Source organism: Zootoca vivipara, chromosome 12 (genome assembly GCF_965207765.1).
Source record: "Zootoca vivipara chromosome 12, rZooViv2.hap1.1, whole genome shotgun sequence".
Classification (NCBI taxonomy): Eukaryota; Metazoa; Chordata; class Lepidosauria; order Squamata; family Lacertidae; genus Zootoca; species Zootoca vivipara.
The window spans coordinates 37,625,109-37,651,340 of NC_142595.1; the positions used below are offsets into that span (position 1 = coordinate 37,625,109).

General features: G+C 48.2%; 2 protein-coding genes across 6 annotated transcripts; both read right to left on the reverse strand.

Annotated features, from left to right (window-relative positions):
* Window positions 1-1,227: 1,227 nt before the first annotated feature.
* ZNF865 (zinc finger protein 865) lies at window positions 1,228-25,631 on the reverse strand. Of its 5 annotated transcripts, XM_088656145.1 has the most exons (4): window positions 14,707-14,969; window positions 13,688-13,761; window positions 11,618-11,682; window positions 1,228-8,615 (listed from the first exon to the last, which is right to left on the reverse strand). In XM_088656145.1, exon 4 carries the CDS (start codon window positions 8,590-8,592, stop codon window positions 5,668-5,670), a length of 2,925 nt encoding a protein of 974 aa, XP_088512271.1. In that variant the 5' UTR covers window positions 8,593-8,615; window positions 11,618-11,682; window positions 13,688-13,761; window positions 14,707-14,969; the 3' UTR covers window positions 1,228-5,667. The 5 variants fall into 5 exon arrangements, with proteins under 5 accessions (XP_088512271.1, XP_034993082.3, XP_088512272.1 ...); XM_035137191.3 differs by lacking the exon at window positions 13,688-13,761; XM_088656146.1 differs by lacking the exon at window positions 11,618-11,682.
* On the reverse strand, window positions 16,638-25,639 carry LOC118095886 (uncharacterized). Its single transcript, XM_035137201.3, has 2 exons — window positions 25,498-25,639; window positions 16,638-22,730 (listed from the first exon to the last, which is right to left on the reverse strand). The coding sequence occupies exon 2, from the start codon at window positions 22,686-22,688 to the stop codon at window positions 21,564-21,566; it is 1,125 nt and encodes a 374-aa protein (XP_034993092.1). The 5' UTR covers window positions 22,689-22,730; window positions 25,498-25,639; the 3' UTR covers window positions 16,638-21,563.
* Window positions 25,640-26,232: the final 593 nt, after the last annotated feature.

Sequence of the window (26,232 nt, forward strand, 5' to 3'; positions counted from 1 at the left end):
AGGTCCCAGGTTCAGTTACTGACATCTTAATGTAAAAGGATTGGATAGCAAGTGAGGAAAGTCTTTTCGCCTGAGGGTTCTAGAAAACCGCTGCTAGTTAAAGGAGACAACACAGGCTACATCAGGGTGGTCAAATGCACAACCGTCAATACCTTTTTTGGCGGCCCTCAGCAACATTTGATGCCCGCCCACCATATATTGCACTGCCTTCTCAAAGTTTGTGGCCCATGGGTTCCGTGTCCAAGTACTCCTGTGGCCTACTTGGCTTGAAAAGTTGGGCCGCCCTGGGCTACATGAACAAACACCTTGATCTAGCATTAGGCAGTTCCCCTGTGAAGTTAAGAAGGAAGGAGGAAAGGTTTTTCAAAAACAAAGTTTAACATTCTGATTTAAATTCACCCTGTTCCTAGATACTATCGGAATGCTCTGTTCCTGAAGTGCAAAAAGAGGGAGAAAACTTGGTATGCAGATACTTGTTAATGCCTTAGGACTTAACAATTTCAATAGCAACATTTGAATGTGTGTAAAATTGCAATGTTGAAATTTTCCTGCATTTTTTGAATGCCAGCAAGTTTGCTTCCAAGGATCACCCGAGCCTTCTCCATCTCCAGTAGCCTATATGAAACTGGCAGAGAAGAGAGTTGGAAGTGCTGGTACTCAACAGTTTGCTTCCGAATGTTCAATTTCTAGGGATGACCTCAACATTATTTTTAAATGTCAGTGAGATTCCACCTCCTCTAGCTTGCCCACTTCTTCATACCAGCTTGTTGGAGAGCTGTGGCTCATGTAGCTGAGGCACTTCACTTAGAATAAGAAAGCCCTACCCACTGCCCTGATTGGCTGAAGGAGGAAAGGTGGGACCCCAGGAGGGCAGAAAACAACCTTCCAGTAGAAGGCTGTGCAAGATTTCTGGCAAACCCACCTTGATCTTCCTCCTGTGGCTGGGTATAGGATTCTGCCTTACCGTACACACAGCCCAGCTTGTCTCAAAAGTTTCAAGCTCTGATAACCTGATACTAGCCACTGTGGGTATCAATCTCCTTTTTTGCTGCAGTTCTTAGGGATCTACAAGCACTCGTGTTCTTCTGCCCTTTACATGGCCCCAACACTTCAGGAAGCCCTGTCCAGTGGTCTGGCTACTTGGGATTCTTAAAGTGAAGCTCCCTCCACACCAACAGTTGGCAAAACAAGCAAATCTGGAGCCCTCTCAATGCATGGGACATATGCTTTCCAATTCTTATTTTTTTAATGTTTGTTTAGTCTGTACATCGTAAATCAGACACTTTTAAAACAATAGCTTGGTTTAAAACACAAACACACGCTCCCATTCCCCTAACCCCGACTGAGAAAAACACACGCTGTACAGTTCCCAAAGGGGCACCACCAAGGAGGACGGGACAGGTTATATCGGTCCAGGCCCATCAGCTGCATGGACAACGAGGGGGTCCTATACATATTGTATTTTAGTACACGTTATCATAAGGGACTTGAATCTTGGCACCAAAAGTACTGCACTTCCTATGGCCAATGGGAGAAAGGGGTTGTTAGAAAAAGAAGTATTTATATATAAACGTATGTAATTATAGATCTGTATTAATATAAAAAGACATCTTGCTAACATGATTGCAATGGGTTGGATCCTATCTGTGGCACGACTCTTTCAGTCACTGCTCTGGGAATGTTCGAGTCCTGTCTCAAAAATGTCCATCTCCCAGTTTGGGGTGAGTGGGGAGCGTGGGAAAACATCGCCCGCTGTCAGAACCAGAGAATCCATGTTCCCCAATAAACTGGAGGGTTGATGGAAGTTCAGATGATTGTGTGTCTTGCGGCATCTTAAAATGTCAGGTCCGATGCTAGGAAAAGACAGGAGGATCTTCACAATTCCCGTTCACAGCAGGCAAGGCATCAGGGGTGATGAGAATCTGTAGGACAGCCAGCATCCTAGTGATGCACACACTTTAGAGCTAAGAATCCATTTGGATATAGTTATATAATAGGCAGAGCAGTGAAGCGGGAAGGTTAGTTGGCAAGTCTTGATCGCATACTCCAACTGGGTCTTCAAAAGTATCCCATTGCCCAACCAGAATTAAAACCTGGAACACCTGTCTTTGACCTTAGTCCCTACAGAACTTTCCCACGGAATTCAAGCCAAAGAATGCCGTCTTCTGGGCGCCTTACTCTCCAATCCTCTGACCCCTCTACTTTATAGAGGAAAGTTGGAAGTGCTGTTCAGCTCTTTTTTTAATAGCATCTTTCACATGAGAGGCATGGCAATTTCACATCGCACCAACTATCCAAACCAAACTACAACGGAGAACAGGGAAACATACTTGGAAAAATCAAACCACTCCTAGAATGAAGTGTGGGCACAACCTTCATTTCTTAAGCAAACCTGATCTTACAAGTGACAGCAGGCAGATAAGCAGAGTGCCTGTTCTCTGGCATTAGAATTTCGGTTGGAAACAAAGATAGCCATTTTGCCCTCAGCTCCCTCTCTTCACCTGTAAATAAAAGAATTAAAAGGGTGAGTGGGGAGGCGAACTCTCTCTTGCCACTTTCTAACACTGTGAACACAGGAGGTGATTAAGGGGTGTTAAGATGGAGTAATTGCTCTTGTAAGGTCAGAAAACGTTAAAACCTTTTTTTCTTTTCTTTTTTAAAGAAGAAAACTTTTTAAAACTTAGGATGAAAGTCAAGACTACATTTTGTCAACTGTAGGAAACAACACGATTCTCATAGACAAGGCCTGGATGAATATATTAGCGTACTTTTTGTGATTGAAACAGGAATTCCATAGTTTTATGGAAATTTGTCTTCTATATTTTAGGCCTGTAAATTATTCTGAAGGGGGAATAAATCCATTGGAATCCTGTTATGTGTGAGCCAATGTTATGCTGTAGTTTCGAAACATAGTATTTTTGTCTTGGGTCACCTGGGAATGCATAAGACTTGCTTCTCCCTGTCATGTTCCATCGTCCATTTGAGAACCTACACTTAAAACAATTTGTCAGACAAATCATCTACTAGATTAGTTGTTGTGAACTCGCTTGTTATTCCTGGGTAATAAAGTGGATGGTATAAACAACAGCCTTTAGTATGAGAACATGTCATCAGTTTAGGGGTTACCACGTCTTTCCGTGGGGTTTCCGTGGAAACCATGCTCAACTCAATGCAGAAGCAGCTCTTCCTATGAAGCAGGTATGGTACAAACAAGATACACTTGTATTCATAAGGAGGGAGGAGAATCTAATATTAAACTCAGCTCTATTGGCAAATTACAAAGTCAGGGAGGGAAAATTCTATATGGAAAGTTTCCATGTAAGGCAGGGAGAGGTATATCCACCACCATAGGGAGAATCCACTGAATTTCAGCTACAAGTTCAGGCCTTAAAACTTTAGTATAAAGATAAAACAAGAAAGAGAACATCCAGTATCAGCTACTTTTGGAGGCAGGACATTAGTCAGTAGTATTTCAGTCTGTCAGAGACATTAAGATAACTGGGCCTGACTCAACATGGACAAAGAGTTTTCCCCTGGAGTTGACCCAACATGGGAAATGTGGAACCGAGGCTGGAAAATAACAGGCTGAACCCTCTTCCCATCTCCTTTTTGTTCTTCACACTCTTCGTCAGATAGACACTGGGTCACCAAATGCTGCGAGGTTTCCTTTAAGGAACGCCCCCGCCCCCCAGCCGAGTCCATTTCTATCATAATTCTCTATCCCCAGGCAACTCTGCAACTTTGGCAACATCCCCCCTTTCCCTCTTCTTCCAGGCACTGGGCAACCACACTGGAATAATAAAAGCATCTTTGGGTCCTCATATCCTTGGAACTGTCCATCTCGCCAAAGTAGGAACTGTGGATGCAGATGCAGGGATGTAGACCAGAAATGGCAAGGAGGCACCTTTGGTACTGCCACCTGAAAAAAAGAGTCTTCATGCTCTGAACGCTCCAGCATGGAAAAGCAATAACGTTTCCCCATCACAACTGTCTTATTAGATGTGGAAGGTCAACTTGGATCACGAGGGAGAGGGAAAGGCGAAACCACCTGGTGTCCACCGTCCACAAGGGGGCGTGCTCTTAGAACTCTTTGGTTGCATGTAGTAAGTCAGCTTCCTCTTCTGCCTGTTCAGAACCAGAGGGTGGTGAGTGGCACAGAGAGAGGGAGCTGGGGAGCCACGCCAGGGAGCTAGAGAGTTTGGAAGAGTCTTTTTGACCATACCTGACCAATATTCCTGTTTGGGTGGGGGGAAAGAAGGTCCATGATTTAAGACTGAAGATGAAAATTCCCCGTGGGGTACTCCAGCCACAAACTAGTTAAGTCTGCCATTTATCTGATGTGAGGGCAGCAAAAGTGTTGCCAAGAAGAGGGTGGGATTATGGGAGTGGAAGAACGGTGGGTGAAGCACTGGATGTGCTGGGCAAACCAAGGCAACATCTCTCACTGTGGTCTGGGATGCAGAGCCACCAGGTACGTTTGCTTTCCTCTCTCTCGGCTTCATACGCAACCACAACCATTTGAGGTTCTGGTAGGAGGGGAAGGCAGCAAACACTAGCTAACTGGTGTGTCAATTTGAAAATTCTGAAAAAGACCACATGGTACAGTCTTTCTGGGCCTACACCACTTCATACATAGGGGGGAAATGACAAATCTGAATGCTCTTTCATATTCAATACTGTACTCTCTGCATGTGGAAAGCTAGCTATCAGGGAGAAGGCTAGGCGAGAACCCTCCCTCCAGACTCATTTGTTTCCTATGAGTGTTTTGTTTTTAATGTGAGGGAGCATGCAGGTTTATAATCCTCCAGCTGCATCATGAAGTGGTAACTGTCCTGGAGGTGGGAGGACAGGTAGATTTTTTTATGGTGTGGCAGCATCTAGATAATATTGTACGATATGCAAAGTTCAAAGTTCAAGCAAGCTCCTCTAATTTCCTACACAGGTAAATTTGGGGGGGGACAGACTATCTTCTGTTTGCAACCAGGTCCCATGGGCAACTAAGGTATTTGAAAGAGGACAAGCAGCCCATTGTCAGAGGTAAAGCACCCAGATCAATGTCTTTCCTCCAGAAAGGAAGCAAGACCTACACGGCATAGATCAGGTGGCTGGGTTAACAGTAAAATTTGGCAAGCGCTCCTGAAGGACTGTACCATGTCCTGCCCTTCACTGAAATTTATGAATTGGCTCTTAAAGGGAGGAAAGGAAGCTGCAAATGGGAACCTAGACTGGTTTCTTCTCTCGTTCAGTATCTAGGCTTATTGTTCCATAAGAACACCATTCCTCTGCTCCCACTTCCTGGAAAAGGTAATAAATGTCCATCCATTCTTGGTAAGAAAGGGTAATTTCTACAACAGCCACCCTCTCCTATCATGTTTAGACTAGGAAATCCAGGATGGACAGGGCAACAGCTATTTGTTTGGGGAAAACCAAGATCCAGGGCGGCTACCTACTACATAAACCAATCCTGCGTTCCATCCCTGGTTCTCCATGGATTGCTCCATGCAATTGTGACTTGAGGACTCTCCCATATCCTTCCCCAAACATAGCATCTTACTACAGGGAAAAGCCTGCCCTTGTGGCTTGCAACAGACAGGAACTAGCTTCATCTTCCCACCCTCAAGTACCAGGATAAAGGACTGCCCATGTTTTCTTCCCCTGCCCCCAGCGCTAGGCTTGCTCCTTGTGGCCTCCCATGGCAGCAAAGCGCTCCATCTTGTGGATGTGGCGGTGTTTCTTGAGGCCGTAGGTGTTGGAGAAGGCTTCTCCGCAGGTGCTGCACTTGAATGGCCGCCCTCCCTGGTGGGCCTGGAGGTGTTTGCTGAAGTACTTGGGGTCTTTGAAGAGCTTGAGGCAGGCCCCACATCGCAGCTCGCGCTTGGCATCGTGGGAGCGCTGGTGGCGCAGGATAGAGGACAGGTAGAAGAAGCTCTTGGAGCAGCGGTCGCAGCGGTAGACTTTCTCACCCAGGTGTACCCGCTGGTGCTCCAGAAGGTTGCTGCGGTAGCGGAAGGTCTTGCCGCAGGTGGGGCAGCGCTGGGGCCGAGCCACCACGTGGAGGCGCTGATGCTCGGCCAGGCTGGACGACTGGGCAAAGCGCTTGTTGCAGAGGGCACACTTGTAGGCCCGCTCGCCGGTGTGCACCACTTTGTGCTGGCGCAGGTACCACGAGCGCAGGAAGCCGCGCCCGCAGACCGTGCAGCGGTAAGGGCGCTCCTCGGTGTGGCAGCGCTGATGGCGCATCAGGAGGGCGGCCTCCCAGAACCGTTTGCCGCACACCGGGCAGGAGAAGTGCCGCTTCTGCAGGTGGGTGCGGCGGTGCAGCAGCAGGTCGTAGGCCCCCGCAAAGCTCTGCCCGCAGACTGAACAGGCCAGCGTGCGCCGCACCAGGTGAACGTACTTGTGGGTCACGAGGCCCAGGAAATGCTTGAAGGTCTGGCCACAGATGGAGCAGGAGAAGCGCTCCCCGCTGGGCAAGGTGGGGTGGTGGTCTTCAAATGACGTCATGTTGTCGCCGCTGGCCAACCCATTCTCCAGAGGCGCCACCGCCGCTGCCGTCTCGTCCGGTGGCAGGAGCCGCTCGGGGGCAGCCTGGTGGACCAGCTTGTGCCACATGAGATTCTCAATGAAGCCAAAGCACTTGCCACAGACATCGCACGGGTACGGCTTCTCGGCCACGTGAACCTCCTTGTGGCTCATGACGTGGAAGAGATCGGGGAAGCGCTCTCCGCAGTCGGAGCAGCCGTAGGTCAGCCCTTCGGGAGGCGGCGGCAGCGAAGGACCCATGGGTGCCAGCGAGGGCCCCATGGGTGGCAAAGAGCAAGGCAGCTGCAGCCGGTGGATCTGCTTGTGGCGGGTCAAGCTCTGCGGGTAGCCAAACACCTTCCCGCAGATCTCGCACTTGTAGGGCCTCTCCCGCGTGTGCACCACGTGGTGTTTGCTGAGGTGGAACGACTCGCGGAAGCGCTTCCCGCACACGGCACACTGGTGAGGCTTCTCCCCGGTGTGGATCCGCTCGTGGCGCTTCAGTGTCTCCCGGCGCCCGAAGCCGCGGCCGCAGATCCCGCAGCAGAAGTTCTTGCCCGCTGCCGTCCCCACCAGCAGCGGGTGACCCAAGAGCCCATAGGATGTGGGCTTGGTGTCACCGTCAGAACCGGTAGCCTGCGGGTCTTGTGGGAGGAGATAAGCTCCTGGCGGCAGGTAGGACAGGGCATTGGTGCCATCCTTGGGCAGCTGGGCTCCCCCGTGCTGCAGCTGCCGATGGCGCAGGAGGTTCTGGGGAGCCACATAGCCCTTGCCACAGATGTCGCACTTGTACTCGGGGCGTGGCGGCAAGGTTCCGGGTGGCGCGTGGGTAGCCTGATGCTTCAGAAGGTAGGAAGCATCCCGGAACTCCTTGCCGCAAACCCCACACTGCACTCGCAGGAGATCCGAATGGGTCCGCACATGTCGCTTCAGGCTCTCGCGTCGGTTGAAGCTCTTCTGGCAGACGGAGCATGAGAACGGCTTCTCGCCCGTGTGGATGATCTGGTGCTGGTGCAGGTGGCTTGGCTTCTTGAACACCTTCCAGCAGAGAGAGCAGGTGAACGGGCCTTCCGCCTGAGCTATGGCAGCACTGAGGGCGGACGCGGCTGCCGTCCCAGCAGATGCGGGAACCACCTGAGGGTTGCCGCTCTGAGTAGGTGGCTGAGCTACTCCCTCGGCACCAGAAGCAGCTGTTGTGTTGGTGGCAACGGCTGCAGCAGCAGCAGCAGCTGCGGCAGCGTTGGCAGCCGCTGCGTTGGCAGCCGCCGTGGCATCCTCGGTGTCCTTGTGGCAGCGGCGGTGCCGGATGAGGCTGGAAATGTGGTTGTAGGTGCGACCACAGGTGGTGCACTCGTAGGGCCGCTCGCCTGTATGTACCAACATGTGTTGCACAAGGTGGGACGACTGCTTGAAGGATTTCTGGCACACGCCGCACGGGAAACGACGGTCGATGAAATATTTTAAGCGCCGGAAGTAGTTCTTGTCGTCTTTGCCCACCTGGCTGTCAGTGGCAACAGTGGCTGTAGCTGGGGGAGGGGCCTGCCCACGTTTCAGGCTGCTGAAGAGGTGCTGGTGGCCAGAAAGGTCCACAATGCCCCACTGAGGAGTGTTGTAGGCAGCAGCAGCGGCTGCAGCCGCAGCTGTACTATCGAAGAGAGGCTGGCCTGTCGCTGGCACCACTGCTGGACCAGTATAAGGTGGTTGCTGCTGCTGCTGCTGCGGTTGCTGCTGCGGTTGCTGCTGTGGTGGTGCAGGAGCCCCCGGTTCAGCTTTCTTGACTTGAACGTTGGCAGAAGAGGCAGCTGAGGAAGAGGAGGATGGGCCTTCGGCTTTGGGCTTGGAGGTGCCAACGGCGGTGGGGACACGGTCAAAGTGGGCAGGTGGGGCAGCAGCGGGCGGCTGGGTGTAGTCGTACTGTGGCTGCGGGCAGGGAAGGGCGGCGACTGCTTTGGCGTGCTCGTGGTTGTAGGCCTCCATAGGTTCAAAGCGTTGGTGGTTCAGGAATTCCAAGAAGTCGAAGGGGTAGCTCTGGAAATGCACACCCTCGTCGCTTGCTGCATTGGCTTCCATCTCCACCCGGGAGGGGGCACTGCCTAGACAAAGGAGAGAAACGGGATACCAATGTAGACACACACCAGACATATCCAGGACACTGGCACTCTGCTGTGGTGGCCCCATGGTTGTTAGAACCATGGTGCTGCCTTATATTCATTTAACTTGTTCACCAAACCCAATATTGTCTACTTTTGACTGGCTATGTCTCTCCAGGGTCTTAGGTATAAGAACAAGAACCTCGCTGCATCAGATTAAAGGCCAAATAGTCCAGCATATAGTCTCTGTGGTGGCTGTTCAGAAACATCTGTGGAGCTCACAAACAGGACCTGAAGGCAATACCTGTCTCCCCTGCTGTTGTCCATCAGAGACTGGCATACAGAGGCATGCCGTCTCCGATCCCAGAAGTAGTATAATAGTATATAGCCATCATGACAACTACCCACGGAGAGCTTTATTCTCTGTGAATTTGTCTTAATCTAATTTTAAAGTCACCTTAATCGGTGGCCATCACTACGGTAAGTAAATCCCATAGAAAACGTGGGGTGAAGGAGAACTTCCTTTTGTCTGTCCTAAATCTCCTACCCTTCTGTTTCATTTGAAGACCCTGGGTTATAGTATTATGCTGGCATCGTTCTATACACCTCAATTGTGTCCTTAATTGCTTTCAAACGGGCCCAAACATTGTAACTTTTCTTCATAGGGTGTTTCTCTAGCCCCATGAACCTTTTTTGGATGGCATTTACCTGTTCTAACATTATTAAAATAAACCAGGATGTCTCAAACTATCTGTGCTGCCTCTAAGCTTTAGTTCCTCCTCTCAGCGAGGGCGCATGTGACTCACTCTACTAAGCTTGACAATCCCCCAGTTTTTGAGTGGAAAGCAGGGTTTATATCCATTCAGTACTAGTTGGCTCCAATGCAGCTAAAGCATTATTTCTTTGAATATTTATGGAGTCCTGGTATTAAGCAGAGGTTAAAAAACAAAACTCTCAGAGGTCACAGGTACAAATCATTCCAAGGCCAGGCTCGCTTTGGGGAGTTCAGAAGCCCATGCTTGTCCCTGTAGTTTGGGGTTTGCGTATTTAAAATAAACTCATCTGCAAAGTGTCATTCCTTGTTTGAACATGCTAGGCTCTGACAATGTAGGTTAGCGTAGATTACCAGGGCTAAAAGCTAGTGTGGAAAGTTTGAACATGGAAAACTCCATCTTCCCACTCAGCTAAAAAGGTTTCTCATGCCGCCTGAAACCAGCCACTCTTAATTCTGCCTGACCTACCTCACGGGATTGTTATAGAATACATGCCCCTCTGGGCATCCATACATACATGGGGCTGTCACATTTTATAACAGGCATGGGGGGAACTCCACCCAGCCCTTGGAATTCTACCCAAGCCACATCCCGTTCCCTGGGACCACACCCTTTCCCCCAGCCCTTATTTGCATCTTCCTCAAGGGTTTTTGCTTGGCTGAAAGGTGTTCTGCAATAATAATAATAATAATAATAATAATAATAATTATTATTATTATTTATACCCTCCCATCTGGCTGGGTTTCCCCAGCCACTCTGGGCAGCTTCCAACAGAAGTATTAAAATACAATAATTTATTAAACATTAAAAGCTTCCCTAAACAGGGCTGCCTTCAGATGTCCTCTAAAAGTCTGGTAGTTGTTTTTCTCTTTGACATCTGGTGGGAGGGCGTTCCACAGGGCGGGTGCCACTACCGAGAAGGCCCTCTGCCTGGTTCCCTGTAACTTGGCTTCTTGCCACTGTGGTAATGTCTCAATTGCCTAGATGCAGAGATGGGTGGATGTGCATAGAAACCTCTGGCTTTTGCATGGCTGGTATATAGCCAATTGTTTGAAGATAAGAGGCACACCTATGGCACTTTTACCTGCCCCCCCCCTTGAGGGAGCATGACTCTTAAGCTGAAGAGAGTTCTCCCACCTGTTTTATGGCAACCCAGTAAAATAAGGTAGGCTGAGGGGGCGTGACAGTATACAAACGTGACTAAAATGTGTATAGGGTTGAAGCGTCCAAGATTCTACCTCAAGGAAGTGGGCTTCTCATCCCTTCTGGCTGAATGCTTTCCTACTTGCCCATCTTAGCTAGAACAGTGTGTGCCTTAATAATAAAATATAAACTATTCTGCATTCAAGATCCTCCCGTATTCTGCACCCAAAACTGCAGAATTCTGCAACCTGTGTGGCTTATGGAAATTCATCCAATTGTGCATATTTTATATTTCATAACGGCAATCTGTTTCTGATAAGACAAGGGGAAGGTAAGTAAATGTAAGTACAGTGGTATCTCAGTTTTCGTGGCTTCTGTATTGAGTTTTCTGTATTGGGTTTTCAGTTTTCGAACGTTTTCGAACTCGAACTGTCTTCCGGAATGGATTACGTTTGAAAACCGAGGTACTACTGTAAAAGGTCCATTTGAATATCCATATGCAACATCTTATTTGTCTATCTCTGGCTATCGCGTGTCTCTCCAAACAGAAAAGCCTTGCACTGCTGTCAATATTGGCTCCAGTTTGGTATCTGGTAACTTTACAAAGGAAGGGAGTTCCATAAAGGTGCAGTTTGATGACAGGACTCTACAGGACTCTTTGGGGAAGCCATATGCTTTAAATGTATGGCATGGATGTTACCATCCTCTTCCAATGCTGGGGAGCACAGTGGGATACAGAAAACCAGGTAGCCTCTGGAGGATATAGGGGCCAAGCCACGTAGGGCTTTAGAGCACTGCATTGGCTGACTTACTCTTGGGGGGAGGGCATCTCAAGGACTGCCTTGCACATTAGGCTGGAAGACACTTCTGTTTAGGAAGCAGGAAACCTGATGTAAATCATCACATATGATGATCACATACGCATGTGTTTTGTTTTGTACAGACACAGCAGGAAACCATAGCCTCCAGTATAATGATCACATATATATGCATCTCTGTGTACACACCCTGGAATGCTATGGCCTTCGAGTGTGTGTACAACCAACAATTAATGTGATATGCAAGATCACCACATCTGATTATACGCACACAAGTTTCACGGTTTCTCTTCCGAATATGCACTTTCCACAAAGGAATAGTCAAATGTGAGACCCCTGCAAGAAAAAAGGGGGAGGGGTGGGGAGTCAGCCACTTCAGAAAGGAAAAAATAAAAACCTTCTTGTGGGTTCTTCAATTTGCCTCATTTTTAGTCGTTACTTTCAATGCCTCTTCCATTTACCAACTTTCTGCATATATACTTACACACAGAGAGAAAACTTTCACAGTTTCAAAGTATCAGGAAATACTTAGATAAGAATCCCAAATACGCACCCTTTCTCCACCTCCCTTAATTCCATGCAAGACAAAGATAAGAAGTTGTGTAGTACACAGCTCTGCTATCATCACCCATTTCCAGCCCAACCCCCTCCATTAACAAACTGCCCTAGATTCAAAAGAAAACTGGTCTAATTCAGCAAATGGCAATGTGGTGGGCTATAACGCAACAGATGCAAGATTTAGAAGCCAGGGGTTGGAGGCAGACTATGTTAGCTGAACCTCCTTAGGTCTCACTGAGATCAATGGGAGAAGACAGTCATGGTTAATTCCCTCTGAAAACAATGGAACTTAAGTTCAACTAACTTTGGCTGGATCCAACCTCAGGTCTCCACGTTTCTCATACATGAGTGGAATGCACTGCAACAAGAAACGATGGAAGCCAAGTTCTCTGAAAGGAGGCAGAATATTCTACTACAGCCCCTTTTATTTAATGCCAACCACGTGCCTGGAGCTGTACTGAATACAGGCATATCCCAATGCCTATCGCTGAGGTGATATTAAAAAATACAGATATTAGTAACAGTGCAGTGTCTGCCTTATTTGCATCTACCTTAGATGGGACAATGAAGCAGAGGTCTGGGAACAATGGAATACCAAGGACGAGGTAAAGAAAAGGAGGCAGCAATGGAGGCATTGATAAAGTGAGACCAGGATCATCTAGGAGAGGGCTGCGAAATCCTTGGTGGATTTCAGCGGTGTGGATTGGGCTGAAAGAATGACAACAATGGAGGAATATAGCAGCAGGACAAGAAACCAAGGAGATTGAGGGTGGAGGGCTGTGAACTAGGGCTCCTCTGTCCCTGAGAAAGCAAATGGGAGTCCTGTGCATCAATTTAAGCCTACAGCACTAGGAGGCAGAACTCCTGGGTTATGTGACTAAGCTTGCTAAGATACTTGGTAGCCAAGTTCCATTATACATCTGGAAATGTCAGGGATCTACCTCTTTTTTTGGGGGGGGCGTCCCATTAAACCCCACATGTAGAAGGCATTTTAAAGATACACCATAACTCCAAGAAAGCCCCCTCCCATTTTTATCCCCCTCCCCTGAACACTTTCCAAGTCAGGAATTGCCTGTTAATTCTCCACAAAGGGTCAATTCAAACACACATAACTGAGGCAAAGCAGTTGTGCTGCAGGGACAGAGACACCTGAAAGTTTTGCAAGTGGTGGCACAGGGAAAAGAATGAATGAGGAATATTTCAATTAGCTACATTCCCAGGTGATAATTGTACCCACCCTGTATGAAAAACATACAAATCAGGGAGGAGGCAGATGTAGTTAAGATGTTTGGGCTACACCCAGTGACATAACCAGAGAGAGAGAAATAGAGGATCAAGCAAAAATTTCAATATCAAGCCTGCAATGTTTTGTATAGATCCTTATCACTCCTCATCACTAGCAGAACAGATAAGTCATAAAAAGATGCACAGATAAGGAATTTTGCTTAATCCCTATGGGGCACAAGCTAGAACTCCTTGTGCAGCAATTTTTTTGGTGTGTGTGTGTGTGTGTGTGTGTGCAAAATACATCATCTCCCATTACAGAAGGATCTGGTTAAGCAGACCTGAGAATGACCTTTTATTCATAACCTGAAGAGCTTCTGCCAGTTTACAATTTAGGGCAGCAAAGTACTGCATAACCCTGGGCATGGAATGGGTGGGAGGCAGCAGAGAGGGCTCTAACTGAAACTGTGGAAGTCCAGTCATTCCTCACACTGATGAGGAAGGGTACGAGATGCATCTGGGCCTGCATTGGGGCGGGAGAATTATATAACATATTTACCAATCAGTGGTGGGTAAGAATAGTGTGTTGAGGTTCAAGAGTAGCACTGGGAGGGTTACGTATACCTCTGCAATCTGTGGATACAGCCAAAAATAAATCTGTTTGGGAAGGTGGCTATCACTCAGGTTTCAGTAACATCATTTTTTTAAAAACAGCATCCGAAGAGGTCATGGCTCAGACACAGAAAACATACTTTGCATCGCAAGGGTTGGACAAGATGACCCTTGAGGTCCCTTCCAACTCTACAATTCTATGAAAAAGTCCCAGGATCAACGTATTCCATATTCAGGTAGGTCTGGAAAAGACCCATCTGAATCCCTGAGCAGTTGCAGCAAACCACTACTGTGACCTAAATGGACTAAGAGTCTGAAATGGTCCTAGGCATTAATAAAACAGCATGGGGGAGAAGCAGGACAAGAAAAAAGTGTGAGGGAAGGTGCTTGCAACAGGCAGCAGGGTTGCAAGCCTGCAATAAGTAGAAGAGCTCAGCTTTAGAATACATCTATATTGGGGTTGATCTACATTACTAATGTCGAGTTGACCACCAAGGTAAAATGCAGGATGAGGTGGGGATCTGACTACAGCTACGGGGAAAGCAGCGGATACACTAGAGGCTCGAAGACAACAGAAATCCGTGCGAGGTTTACAAGGTTAAAGATAAAAGTCAGTACATATGGGATGACAATTCGAGCTTGAGGTTGGATGTGCATGAATTGGCGGGGAGGGGAGAGAAGGGAGAAAAGTGACATAACGCAAGTTTCTGGTTGGGGGCCAGATGTTAGGATACTGGATGCAGGAGAAGAGGGAGGGGGCGGATCGCGCAGGGGAGGGGGCGGGAGGGGGGCGAACCGAGTTCGCAGTGTGGCCGGTCGGGCGGAGGGCCGCTAATCAAGGGACGGGGCGGAAATTAATCCAAGCGAGGGAGCGGGGATGGGCTGGCGGGGAGGCCCTGGGGCCCAACCTATGCGGCCGAGGGGGGGGGGCGGCGAGCAGGGCTGGCTCCAGGACGGCGCACTCACCGGTGTGTGGCGCTGCCCCAGCCTCCTCCGCGCCCCCGGCAGGGGCTGTTCCTTGTGCGGCAGGATTGGTGCTGGGGGGAAGCCCCCTGGCCCGCGCCTTGCCCCCAGCGGACACGGGGGGCGTTTCTGGTCCCACTGGGGTGGGGGGGTAGAGGGGGCACTGCCAGGCTGCAACTCACACAGGCCCGGCCGGAACCGGAAACCTCCCTCCCCAAGGAAGAAGGCCGTTTCCTGCCCTCCTCTCGTACCCACAATCCTCTCCGCATTCTGACCTCCCCTCCCTCCGTTCCGTGTCCCAGCGGCCTTTGCGCGCGAGCTGGCTTCGGCTCCCTGCTCCCTGTTCCCTCCCTCCTCCGCTGCCGCTACTGCGGCAGCGTCGTATCCTGCCGCCTCCCCGCTCGTGTCCCTTTGCTGCTGCAATTCAATGCCATGCAGAAATAGTGCCGCGTAAGGCGCTTCTCAGCGCGTGGCACGACCCCGCAGTAGCTGTTTGCAGCCCGGTTGGGGTTGCCAGCTTGCGTGTTGGTGTGCGAGTTTTCTGGCATAGCCTCGCCGCCTTTAGCAGGTTGCTTGACAGGCAGAAAACATCAGTAGGAAAAAGCTTTTCCAGACATGGAGGTGAAGCGCTGAGAAGCCGCGTATTTGCCATATATCTATCTGCCTGCCAGGCAACCGGCAAATGGCACAGGAATTGGGGTGAGCGACAGGAAGGATGGATAATGGGGTTGCAGTTTTAATTTGCTGTTGTCTTGCTGAGTTATATTATTATGTTTATTTCTTGGAGTTTTTTAATTGTATGTTGCCCGTGAATTAGTTTTATTCACACTGCTGGACACCATCCTGCAATTTTTTTGATTTAGCTACAGATATTTTAAGTAAATGAATATTGTGGGGCATGACTGGCTCTAAAGTAAATGTCTGTGTATGGCATGTTACTTTCTAAATAGAAACTTATCAGGCGGTAAGCCCCATTGGATTCAATCTGACTGACTTCTGAGAACACGTGGTTAGGAAGGTGTTGCAAATTACTAAGAGCACTTAATGGAAAACAACAGCAAAAGGACCTGTGGCACCCTAAGAGCTTTTCCGACAACAAATGACGTGAAATAACATTTCAACAGGCACACAATGAACCAGTGTGATACATCCAGCAGATTTTTCATTCTGAAACATCAACTCCACTTCAGTTTGATGAGTACTGCCAAGTGTGGACTGTAAATGTGCACAGAGCAGGACCAAGGAGGAGCAGACTGTTTCCCCACCCTCAGAAAAGCAGACTTAATCACATAGAACAGCAAATTTCATTCTACTTTACTCTCCTCACCTTAAGAGGTGCCACTGTGTGCTAGAATGGGAGAAGGGCTCACAATGCTAAACGTTTTGAAGTTTTGGCCCTTAAAGTTGTTAAATAGATTTCCATTGGAGACCCCACAAAGGTTTGTAAAGTTCCAGAAACTTACACTTCACATTTATGTATGATACAGATATAGCCCACCTTATCAGTTAGCCTCAAGCTGGGTAATCTCTGTCACTGTATCCTCTGAACTATTCCCTGAATTGTGTCCATTATCTCGGGTTAGGAGAGATGCCCAATTTTCTGCTCAAAAATACTGGCACTACTGATAGCACTTGGAGCATGTGGAAATTGTAAGGAGGTGCTTTTAAAAAATGCATTGATGCTTGTGAGGGGAAGCATCCCTTCTCTGAAAGATAACTATCTAAAAAAGTAGCAGGGAGATAAAACCCCGAAGAAAAATTATAGTTATATAGCCTACTCTTACATAATTTTGGCCCAGTGAAATTCTGTCTGCTTGTAAACCATCTGCAGGCATGGCATCCAGCAAAGAGCCCTGACCCCACTATTTTTAGATTAAATATGTGTATTACCAACACTCAGTCTTCCATATCCAGAAACACAGGAAACCTGAGGGGAAATTTATTTAGTCTGTTTATTTAAGGGTTATTTTTTTTTTATCCCACCGTTCAGTCCCCAAACTGGGCCCCCAAGGCAGCTTACATAATTTCATAAATAAAAATACAGTTATAAATACAATAAATGTATAAGAAGGGACAGAACAGAACCTTTAGGTTTTAAAGACCTCTAATTTGAATGGTTCTCTTTGGATTTTGTTGTGCGTGTGGTTGGAGGAGGGGCACAGAGAGAGTAAAAAAGGTACAGATAACCTCACCTACAGCTCTTAAGACTCTTTTCTCTTTAAGGCGTGGTTGACACATGTCAATATTTATCATTTGAGCACTGGAGCATCAACTCTGCATGTGTGTGAATCAGTGAGCCAAACCACCACAGACAGAACTTCCATATCACTTTACCTCAAACACAGCGCCATTAAATAAGATAGTAGGCTGGGGTGTTTGTGAACAAACCTCCTCCCAAGCAGCCCCGCCAGCCTGCCATTTTGAGCAACAATGTTGTATGGATAAATGTCCTCGTGGTGTCAGTTCCATCCTCACAGGGAACACTGGAGGGCCATTTGTCTATCTTTTAAATGTGGCATTAGCTTCCCAAAACAAAAAACCCCAAAGAATCCAAACCAGCACCAACCATGTGGCGTGGACTGGACCAGTGGTTTAACAGATATCTCGGGCTATCTCCCATGGGGGAGGAAAACCCAGCTGGCGTAAACATAACACTGACATGGCGTATTACACTGAGAGAATCCCAAATCCCGTCTTCCATAATTTTGTTTCTCTTTTTTAAGAGCTTCATATCCCTGTGGCTAAAAAGGAAAACAGGGATGCGATAGTGTGTTTCCATTTAATCCTTCTGCAGACAGCCAAGGCCTTGAGGCCCTTCTTAACAAAGATTCTGCTTGTAACAACCCAACTGTGCGCTCAAGGTGGTCTCCATGGCAACAAAGATAACTTGGAGGCCTGGGCATACAAGACAGCCCTGGAGGTAGTTCAAGGCAAAAGCTTGGCTCCATTCCTCCAGCTCACATGCAGTTTGGGGAGGGAGGGAGAGGGAGAGCCTTTGATGGGAAGAGAGGCAATCTTGTTGGATGGGCAGCAAGGCCTCCACGAAACGGCGCCATATTTTACAATGCTAGTCAGGTTTCAGACCTAGAACACACTGTCTTCATCTCTGGTGGTGCTAGAGGGAGGAAATTAGCTGTGGGAAAGGGCTTTAAGTGGGTGGGCTCTCATATGTTTCAGGGGGCAAAATGGAAAACAAAGTTTGCTTGATTATCCACCAGCTGCAATTTTGAGTGGCCTCATCAGTGGAAGGGAGGACGAGATTATTATTATTGTCAGGGCGGGTGTTTGCACATTCTTCCCCCGTCTCTTGTAGTGTTGTCTATAGAAAATAGAAACGACCTTGATAACAGCACAGCTAGCATGAGCAAGATTTTAAATATTGGCTTCCCTTTTTAAAGCTTAAAAAGGCGTGACTAATAGAGTAGGGATGGTCACATTGCTAGTTTTAATTTGCCATTCTGCTGAAAAAAGGAACTCTCACACATACATGCACCATCTCTTCCACTCATTTCATAGAATTATAGAATTGTAGGGCTGGAAGGGACCACAAGGACCATCTAGTCCAACCCCCTGCAATGCAGGAATCTTTTGCCCAACATGGAGCTCGAACCCATGACCCTGAGATTATCTACTGATTGAGTTATCCCAGCTTCTGTCTTCTCTCTCTCTCTCTCTCTGACACACACACACACACACACACACAAACACTTGTAATGAAGCCTTCTCTGCTCCCTGTTTGGCTTTTGATACAGGAAATTAGGCTGCAAGAGAAATTCTGGAGGTGCAAGCAGTGGTATCTATAAAAATGAATTTCTGAGTGCTCTCGTATCTCCTTATCTCATGCAGACTGTTCAACCCATGTCACCTCTTATCATCTGCAATTTAGAAAGGTGGGGGTCCAAATCATTTTCAGAAGCATGGAGCGACTACAACCAACCCTGGTTTCTCCAACTGCCATGAGGATGTTCATAAAGTTCTCATTTAGAATCAGCTTGGACAGACACCTTATTAGACACACCACTTGAAACTGAATCCGTAAGGGAATTGCTTTATGTCATTAACAGTGAGCAGTGGCTCACCTTGCAGACTGGACCTCCACTCTTGTTTTCTCTCTGAGCTGCTGTAAACCACTGGTGGGAATATTTTGCAGTGCCATGAAGAAAACCACTTGATAGTGGCAGATCCATATGGGGAGCCACTGTGCATTCATAGGTTGTGACTTAGCAGCCAACAATTTCTCCACACTGCTGCTCCCACACTGCTTGTTACTTGTGTAATAAGAACTTTGCTTAGGAAAGGGATTGCAAGAAAGCAGCATGTTCAAGGCAAGGCCATAAATGAAATGGGAGACCCAATCTGCAGTTATGATTGTGAGAAAGGAAAAAAGGGAATGTTAGCTATTTTCATATTGACGTAACACAGAGTACGAGGATGTGACCTTGTAAGCAGGTCATTGAATGCTTGTGCAATCACGCACCTGGGCAAATCTCAGTTCAGATCAAGTGCAACAGCATAAAGACAGGAGAAGATATCCAACCCTCATTGGCATGATGTATCCCATGTCAAATATATGCAAAATAATTATAAAACTCTGGGTCACAGTAATATTACAGTGTGGTCTCAATTCTGCACATTGTGGTCTCAATTCTGCACATTGCCGCTTTTTGGATTCTAACCATTTCTTGTATCAAAAGCCTACACCTTTTAACAGAAATAATGGAGAATCACCGTGCTGATTTCTCTCTATCTGCAGCATGCTCTCTCACACTCTTCCTCCTATGTGTTCTGCCCTGTAAGGGATGCCTTGTGTTTGGTTAGGGAAGTTACCTTCAAAATGTAAGACAGACATTGCCAAAGCTCAAATTCCCCCTTTGCTTCCCTCCAAATATATCCTGATTGGGACACTGTCCAACCCAAGGCAATTTGCTGCCAGAGGTGAAGGACAAGATGGCGCCTCCTCTCATTCCATGTGCAGAAACTAAGAGGACTGGCAACTAACGGGACAGCAGCCTCCACAATGCTAGAGGTCAGCAGGCTAGTTTAGAAGGTGCAGAGCAGGTTGTATGCCACACACAGATGTGACCTCCAACACTTCACTGCCACTCCATCCCCCCATAATCTGCTGCTGCACTCTGCCTAATGGTAGGGCTAGCTCCGTTTGAGACCTTTTAAAACAGCCAGTGGCGACTGTTGCACCCTGGAACTGGTGCAGCAGAAAGCAGAGAGCCCAAAAGTAGATGGAGCCAGAGCCAATGAGAGACAGAGCCAAATAATTCTAATTTAGTCCCTATTCCTTTCCCCTGGTGAGTTCTACAAGGGGCAACACAGAGACTAAGGAGGAGGAAGCTCCTATAGGCACAGCCACCCCAGGCTGCTTGTATGTAAGAAGGCAGGCAGCTGGCAGCTGGTTGGAAGTAAACTAAGGTTGGTGGGGCCTCTGCTGAAAGATGCCATGTTCTTTCCTAAAGAGAACATTGTGAGTTTATGTAATCTTGCTGCCTCCCGCTTCTTTTAATTTGCTAGGGGGGAAATTGTAGATGAGAAGCTGACTCTATTGCTCTGATGACCACACCATTGCTTGTTTGGCTTTGAGAACCCTTTGGTTATTGGGAAGCCTTTTGCTAGAGACAAAAAACCAGATTAATTCACATGGCTCAACTACAAGTAGTGGGAAATGTAGTTCTGTGAAGGGGTTTGAGATTCCTCACAGAATTTTCAGCACTTTTCACAAAACATTGATGTTTCAAGACTTTATCCAGAGAAAGCACGAGTTAACTTTTGTGGTACAGTGGTAAGCACCGGCACATATGCCCTGCTCATTCTTTGTCAAGATCTTGCTTCATGTGGCACTCTGGACCAGATGGTGGCCTAACACCTCAGCCCTAAACACATTTATTTAAAAGTAATTCTGGCTGATTTGAATGCAATTTACTTGTAAGTATATGTGCTTAGGACTGAGGTATTAAGCGCACATCATCTCTGGATGTTGAGAGGGAGAAACAGGAGAGAAAGCTGCACAGTGTAGAAGGGAGGGATTGGTGCCTGTTGTCCTTCCCCTTGTCCTTCCTTTCAGTCCTTCACTTCCAGACACGTATTCAAATTGGATCTCTGCCTACACATTAGGATTTTGCCTCACACCTATTGAGAAGTGCACACACATATACACAAAGACATAGAACTCCACATGTACCCAGATTTTCCCATTCCCTCAAACTCTAGACTCAAGCACGCACATTATGGGCTGAGGGAGAGATCTCCAAACCTTAGATCACACTTTTCAGAAAGATTGGGGCAGGGGAAGAAAGGGGAAGGGTGGGAAAGGAGACAACTGCTCTTTTGCATATGTTAATTCATTGAAGAGTTTGCAAACTTGAAAATGCCCCACTGCATGGAGGAGCCAAGAAAGCAACTCAGAATGGGGGCAAATAATCTTACAGAGGACCAACGTGTATTGGCATTTTGTTTGGTACAACCGGGAGAGGAGCACACATCACCTAGTGGCCATTCCTCTGGGAAACAACAAGAAACAGCAAATCCCCCAGTTTCATTTGCTCTACTCTGCTACAGAGTTTAACACATAACACTGTTTCTCCAATCCCTCAACAGCTCCAGATGTCATGATAGGAGGGGACAGTCATGTTTCCCTGCCCACCAGTAGCATTCTCCAGTCTTTGGTGATGCCCACCCATTGATACTTCAAAGGCCATCATATTATAGGAAACGGTCCTATCCTCAGTCTCATGCCCTCGCTTGAGGGGGCGGGAAAAGTCTCAATGCAGTTACAGAGGTTTAAATCCTTTTAGACAGTTGCAGGACAGAGTTCATGTCCCAGTCCCTGGTGCCCCCAAGTCTTTGCATATTTATGGGGGCTGGATCCCAGGCTTGTCTTTGTCCTTGCTGTGTTCTGTCTCTGGTATCTGTGACATAGCTACCGGAGTGCTTCCTGCCCCACCTTCTGCAGCTTCTCCCCAGTGGCTCCCATCCCCGACCCAGTCCTCCACCGATTCATTGGTCCAGCCACTCCCAAGTTCCTCCGGCCCCCAGTCACTGCTTCCTGCCACCACTTCCGATTCCCAGTCTCCTGCCGTCGTCCAGCTGCCGCCTCCCTCCTCGACGGAGCGCTGGTAGTAGGTCTCACGGGCATGCTTGCGCTTGGCATGTCGGCGGAGGGTGTTACGCTCCGTGAAGCGCAACCGGCAGATCTGGCACTGGTACGGCTTCTCCCCGGTGTGGACTCGCTGGTGGCGCAGGAGCTCCCCGGATTCCCGGAAGCCCTTGCGGCAGACTGGGCAACTGAAGGGCCGTTCGCCAGTGTGTATGTGCTTATGCCTCTGAAGGTGCGAGGAGCGCTTGAAAGCCTTGCCGCACTCGCGGCACACGTACGGCTTGCTCTCTGAGTGGGTGATGCTGTGGCGCTCCAGGTCCGACTGGTACAGGAACGTCCGTAGGCAAATGGGGCAGAAGTACAGCTGCCGGGGTGGAGGGGCGGAGGCCAACAGCTCGGGCTCAGAGGATTGCATCTGTCCAGCCTGCTCCACCTCTTGGCGTGACACAGTGTGAGGCACCCCTTCAGCATCAATCAAGACCATGGACCCTTCGTCTGCGGCGTCTCCCTCTCCTGGTGGATCCAGATGCTTGGAGACCGGAGGGGAGGCCTGTGCATTGGACCGCCCCCCTCTGTGCTTGGTCAGCGCCGAATGCAGTTTGGGCCCCCACAGGGCAATGCTGTAGATCTCAGGATGAGAAGGCCTGTCCTCTAAGGCCATGTGGTTCTGGGGGCCGTCATTGCTGAGTGGGGTCTGCATATAGTGAGCCCAAGGAACTGGGGGGCAGGTTTCTATCACCTGGTTTTCAAGCCCGACGCTGCCATGGTTTTCCGCTCTTGGCCAATTACTCCCGCCTGGCACCAGCACCCGAGCCTTTGCCTGCAGCTCCGCTGGATGCCCATCACCCCTGTCGACATGCCACCTGTGAGATGGCTCCATTGGGCACCAGGAACAAGAGCGCGTTCAGCTACAGGGACATCGCTGCAGAGACGGGAGAACAGTGAGAACCACAGAGAAGCCCACCAGGAAGACCCCGCCACCCCAGCAATGCATTTGGTCTTCTGCAAAAGTATAAGCGCCATTACCATCTTTGCATTTCAGACCCCGAGAATACATCCAAGTATTCATTCCGAAAGACATGGGGTGATAGCCAACTGAGCCACACTCAGCGTAGCCCACTGATTTCTGTGGGTCTACTCGGAGTATGACTTCGTTGGCTAGTACCCTAGGCGCCTTAAATTATAGTGGCAAAAAGCACTGGGGCACCTTGGAGATCAAGAGTGCAACATTTACAGAAGTAATTCTTTTTGAACTCAGCAGGGTTAACCCTCAAGTTAACATGCACAGGCTAGGGCTGCAAATGGTGTCTTACATAAACTATGAATGAGATTCCAATTCCCCAGCCTCCTCACCAGTTAATGCCTCCTCCAAAGTGCGCTGAAATTTAGAGCATTTAAAAGAAACCGTAAGTGTATATGTGCACTCTGTGCACACTTACCTGAATCTCTAACTGTGTGTACGGTTCTTTAAAAATATACACTGAATTATGGGTGTGACTACGCACTCGAGCATGGATATAATGGTGCACAGTGTCTGCACATGTACACAGTCTAAATTGGTCTTAAGAGAGTCTTGCAGATAATATCTTCCCTTGTGGATGGGAATGCAAACGTGCATATGTCTACAAGGTATCTGTGAGCAAAAATATATACACAAAGACATGCATTTTACATCTGTGAATAACTGTGTGTACAGTTATTCCCTGTACATTAATGACATTTGCATGCGAGTGCACCCTAACTTCATATATGAACATGCACTGCATCAGCAAGAGGGTCTGCGCTACTCATGCTTAAGATCTGTTAACACCAATAATCTAATTTTAACTATCCTGCCATACCCAGAACCCAGGACTGATCAAGCGAGCAGTTTTCCTCCAGCTTTCAATATGCACTCATGAGTGAAGTGGGAATTCTAAACTGAATTAGCCATTCCAAGGATGCAGATTGGGTAGCTATTCCAGATAATTGAGAAGAAACAAAGTTTGATCATGCATAGGAGGTGGGGGCTTTGTCTCTCAGGCAAGGATAGAAAGAAGGAGATTGCAATTGTATATGTGACCCTTGCCTTATATCCCTTATTGCAATTCTGCAATGTGCATCACACTTTTGCAAGTAGAGCAGACTGGTTTACAGATGTTACGGAGGAACGCTTAGGACATTTGAATATGTACCCTAAACATAGTTCGCACAAACTATGCAATTCCCAGGGCTCCTTGGGGGTTGTCATCTATCCCCAAGATACAGTAGATGTCAGCTGCAAAAACTCACTTGCTTATCTGCTGGGAATGAACTCTTGCCATTATTTAGATGTAGATCTGTATTACCAGGAGACAAACCTAGCAGGTATCTCTTGGCACAGCTATAATGCAGGACTCAGAGTTGAGTCTGTTCTGCTCTGGAACCCATTTCCAAACAGCCCTAGAAAACAGCCTAAGCAGAATATTAATACATTTTAAACTGGTATCTGCTGATAAAGAACAGTCTCCCAGCCTCTCTGCAAATACTTTCTCCAGATGCTGCTCGTCCAGTTCTACAGAAATATGTTGAAATACAAAATAGAACCGACTAGAACGGCAATTACATTTTGCACAGATCTGAAGCTTGGCAATGTTTCAGTGGATTGTGTTTGAATTCTGACCATTTTCTAACCCTACTTTCAAAATTTAACTTTGAGAAATACTTTTAAAAAACAACCCTGGTTGATTCATTTTAAAGCTATCATGCTATGCATCAAGTTGCCAAACCCAGCTCTTTTGCACTTTTCTAAACAAACAAACAAATGCTAAAGTCCAACAGCATCCACTACTGGAAATGTTAAGGGGGGAAAGAAAAGATGAATAGGGAGAGTATAAATTCACCATGTTGCTGTCAATTTGAATTAGGAAAAGAGATTTCCCCATCAGCAACATCCAATTCATTTCATTTCCACAATCCACCAATCCTACAGATTGTTAACACTGGATAAAAGGGAGTCATGCACAATCTTTCAGCTAAATTCCTGTGACCAAGTCCCTGTAACAGCCATAACATAAGAACCAGCTTCGTTGCTTAATCTGAACTGAGACTTTGGCAGCCTTGGGCCAATGAATCTTCCAGAATCTAGCGACAGATTCTAGAACGATCCTGAGTGCCCCCCTCTTTTGTGTTTTGTTTTTGGGCTGATTTTGCTCGACTATAGGGAAGAGGGCACCTCTGGGCATGTGCTGAGTGCCCTTCCCTCACTCCCATCACGAGCCAGCCCGAAGGCATTTGGGATTCTAAAAGAAGACAGGCGTTTTTTAAAAAACAAAATAATAATAAATAAACAGAAGGGGCTTCTAGGGGAGCTGGATTCCCTTTGGATAGGGGACGGTAAGAGGGGGAGGAATGCATTAGAAGAACCATTTGCGTTAAAATCATCATCATCACAATAATCCCCGGCTCGACCCCGATCCCTTAAACGCAAACAAGTCTCGCTTAAAGGGAGCAGACCCGTTGCAATGCAAACCATCTCTCGTCCACCTCGCAGATCGAGGGTCTTGCTCCCTCCCTTCCTCCTTGCGCCCCCAGCCTGCAGAGAAGCGCCCGGAGCTGCAAAGCTTTCCCCGCCCGCCCCATCTGTGATCTAGGCTGGGCAGGAAGGGGGAGCGGGGGGCGAGTGAAAGAGCTACCCACCCAAACCAGGAGGCACAGGCAGCGGCTATTACCTGTTTTGCATTGTGATCTGCGGCAACTGAAGGTTTCAATGGGCCGGCGGTGGGTGGGGAGATGAGCGTCCGGTGGGAAACCTCTCGCCGCCCGGCCGCTGCAGAACAAAAGAGCCGAGCTGGTCGGAGCCGGGCATCCGGGAGGCGCACGGACCCAGCAGATGGACCCGGCGCAGAAGGCGAGCGCGCCAGTCGGAAGCGTCTCCTGGGTCCCAGCGCCGACACGCGAGTGCAAAGAACCCCCCCGGGAAGGTTGGAAAGACTCGGGAGAGCCCAAACCAGGGTTGCCTGCTCAGTGCAGGGGGGGTGTTGAGTCGTCGTCGTCATCCTGTTCCTTTAAGAGTTGCAGAGAACTGAGATTCCCCCCCCTCCCCGACGTGGCTTTTCCCACCACGGCGCTGCAGTGCTGGGAGAAACAGCGTCTGACAGAATGCTCCCTTCTATGCAACTCTTTTAAAGGGACAGGGGATGCGTGCTTGCCAATTCCAGTTTGACGCCTCTTTGGGAGGAGGATTCACGCATCGGAGGAGCTGTGGTCTTCTTTCATGACAGATAGCGCCACACTAAAGCAGCTGGTCTTTATGGTGTCAAGGGACTCTTTGTCGTGGAAATCCAAGACTTCCTGTTTCTCCTCGTCGCTTGGCCGCCTGCGCTGATGATGTTAATGGCAGATTCCCCTTTTCTACGCTGGGAAAAGCTTTGCTTGGAACTCTGTTTAGAGTTCTGGTCTCCACA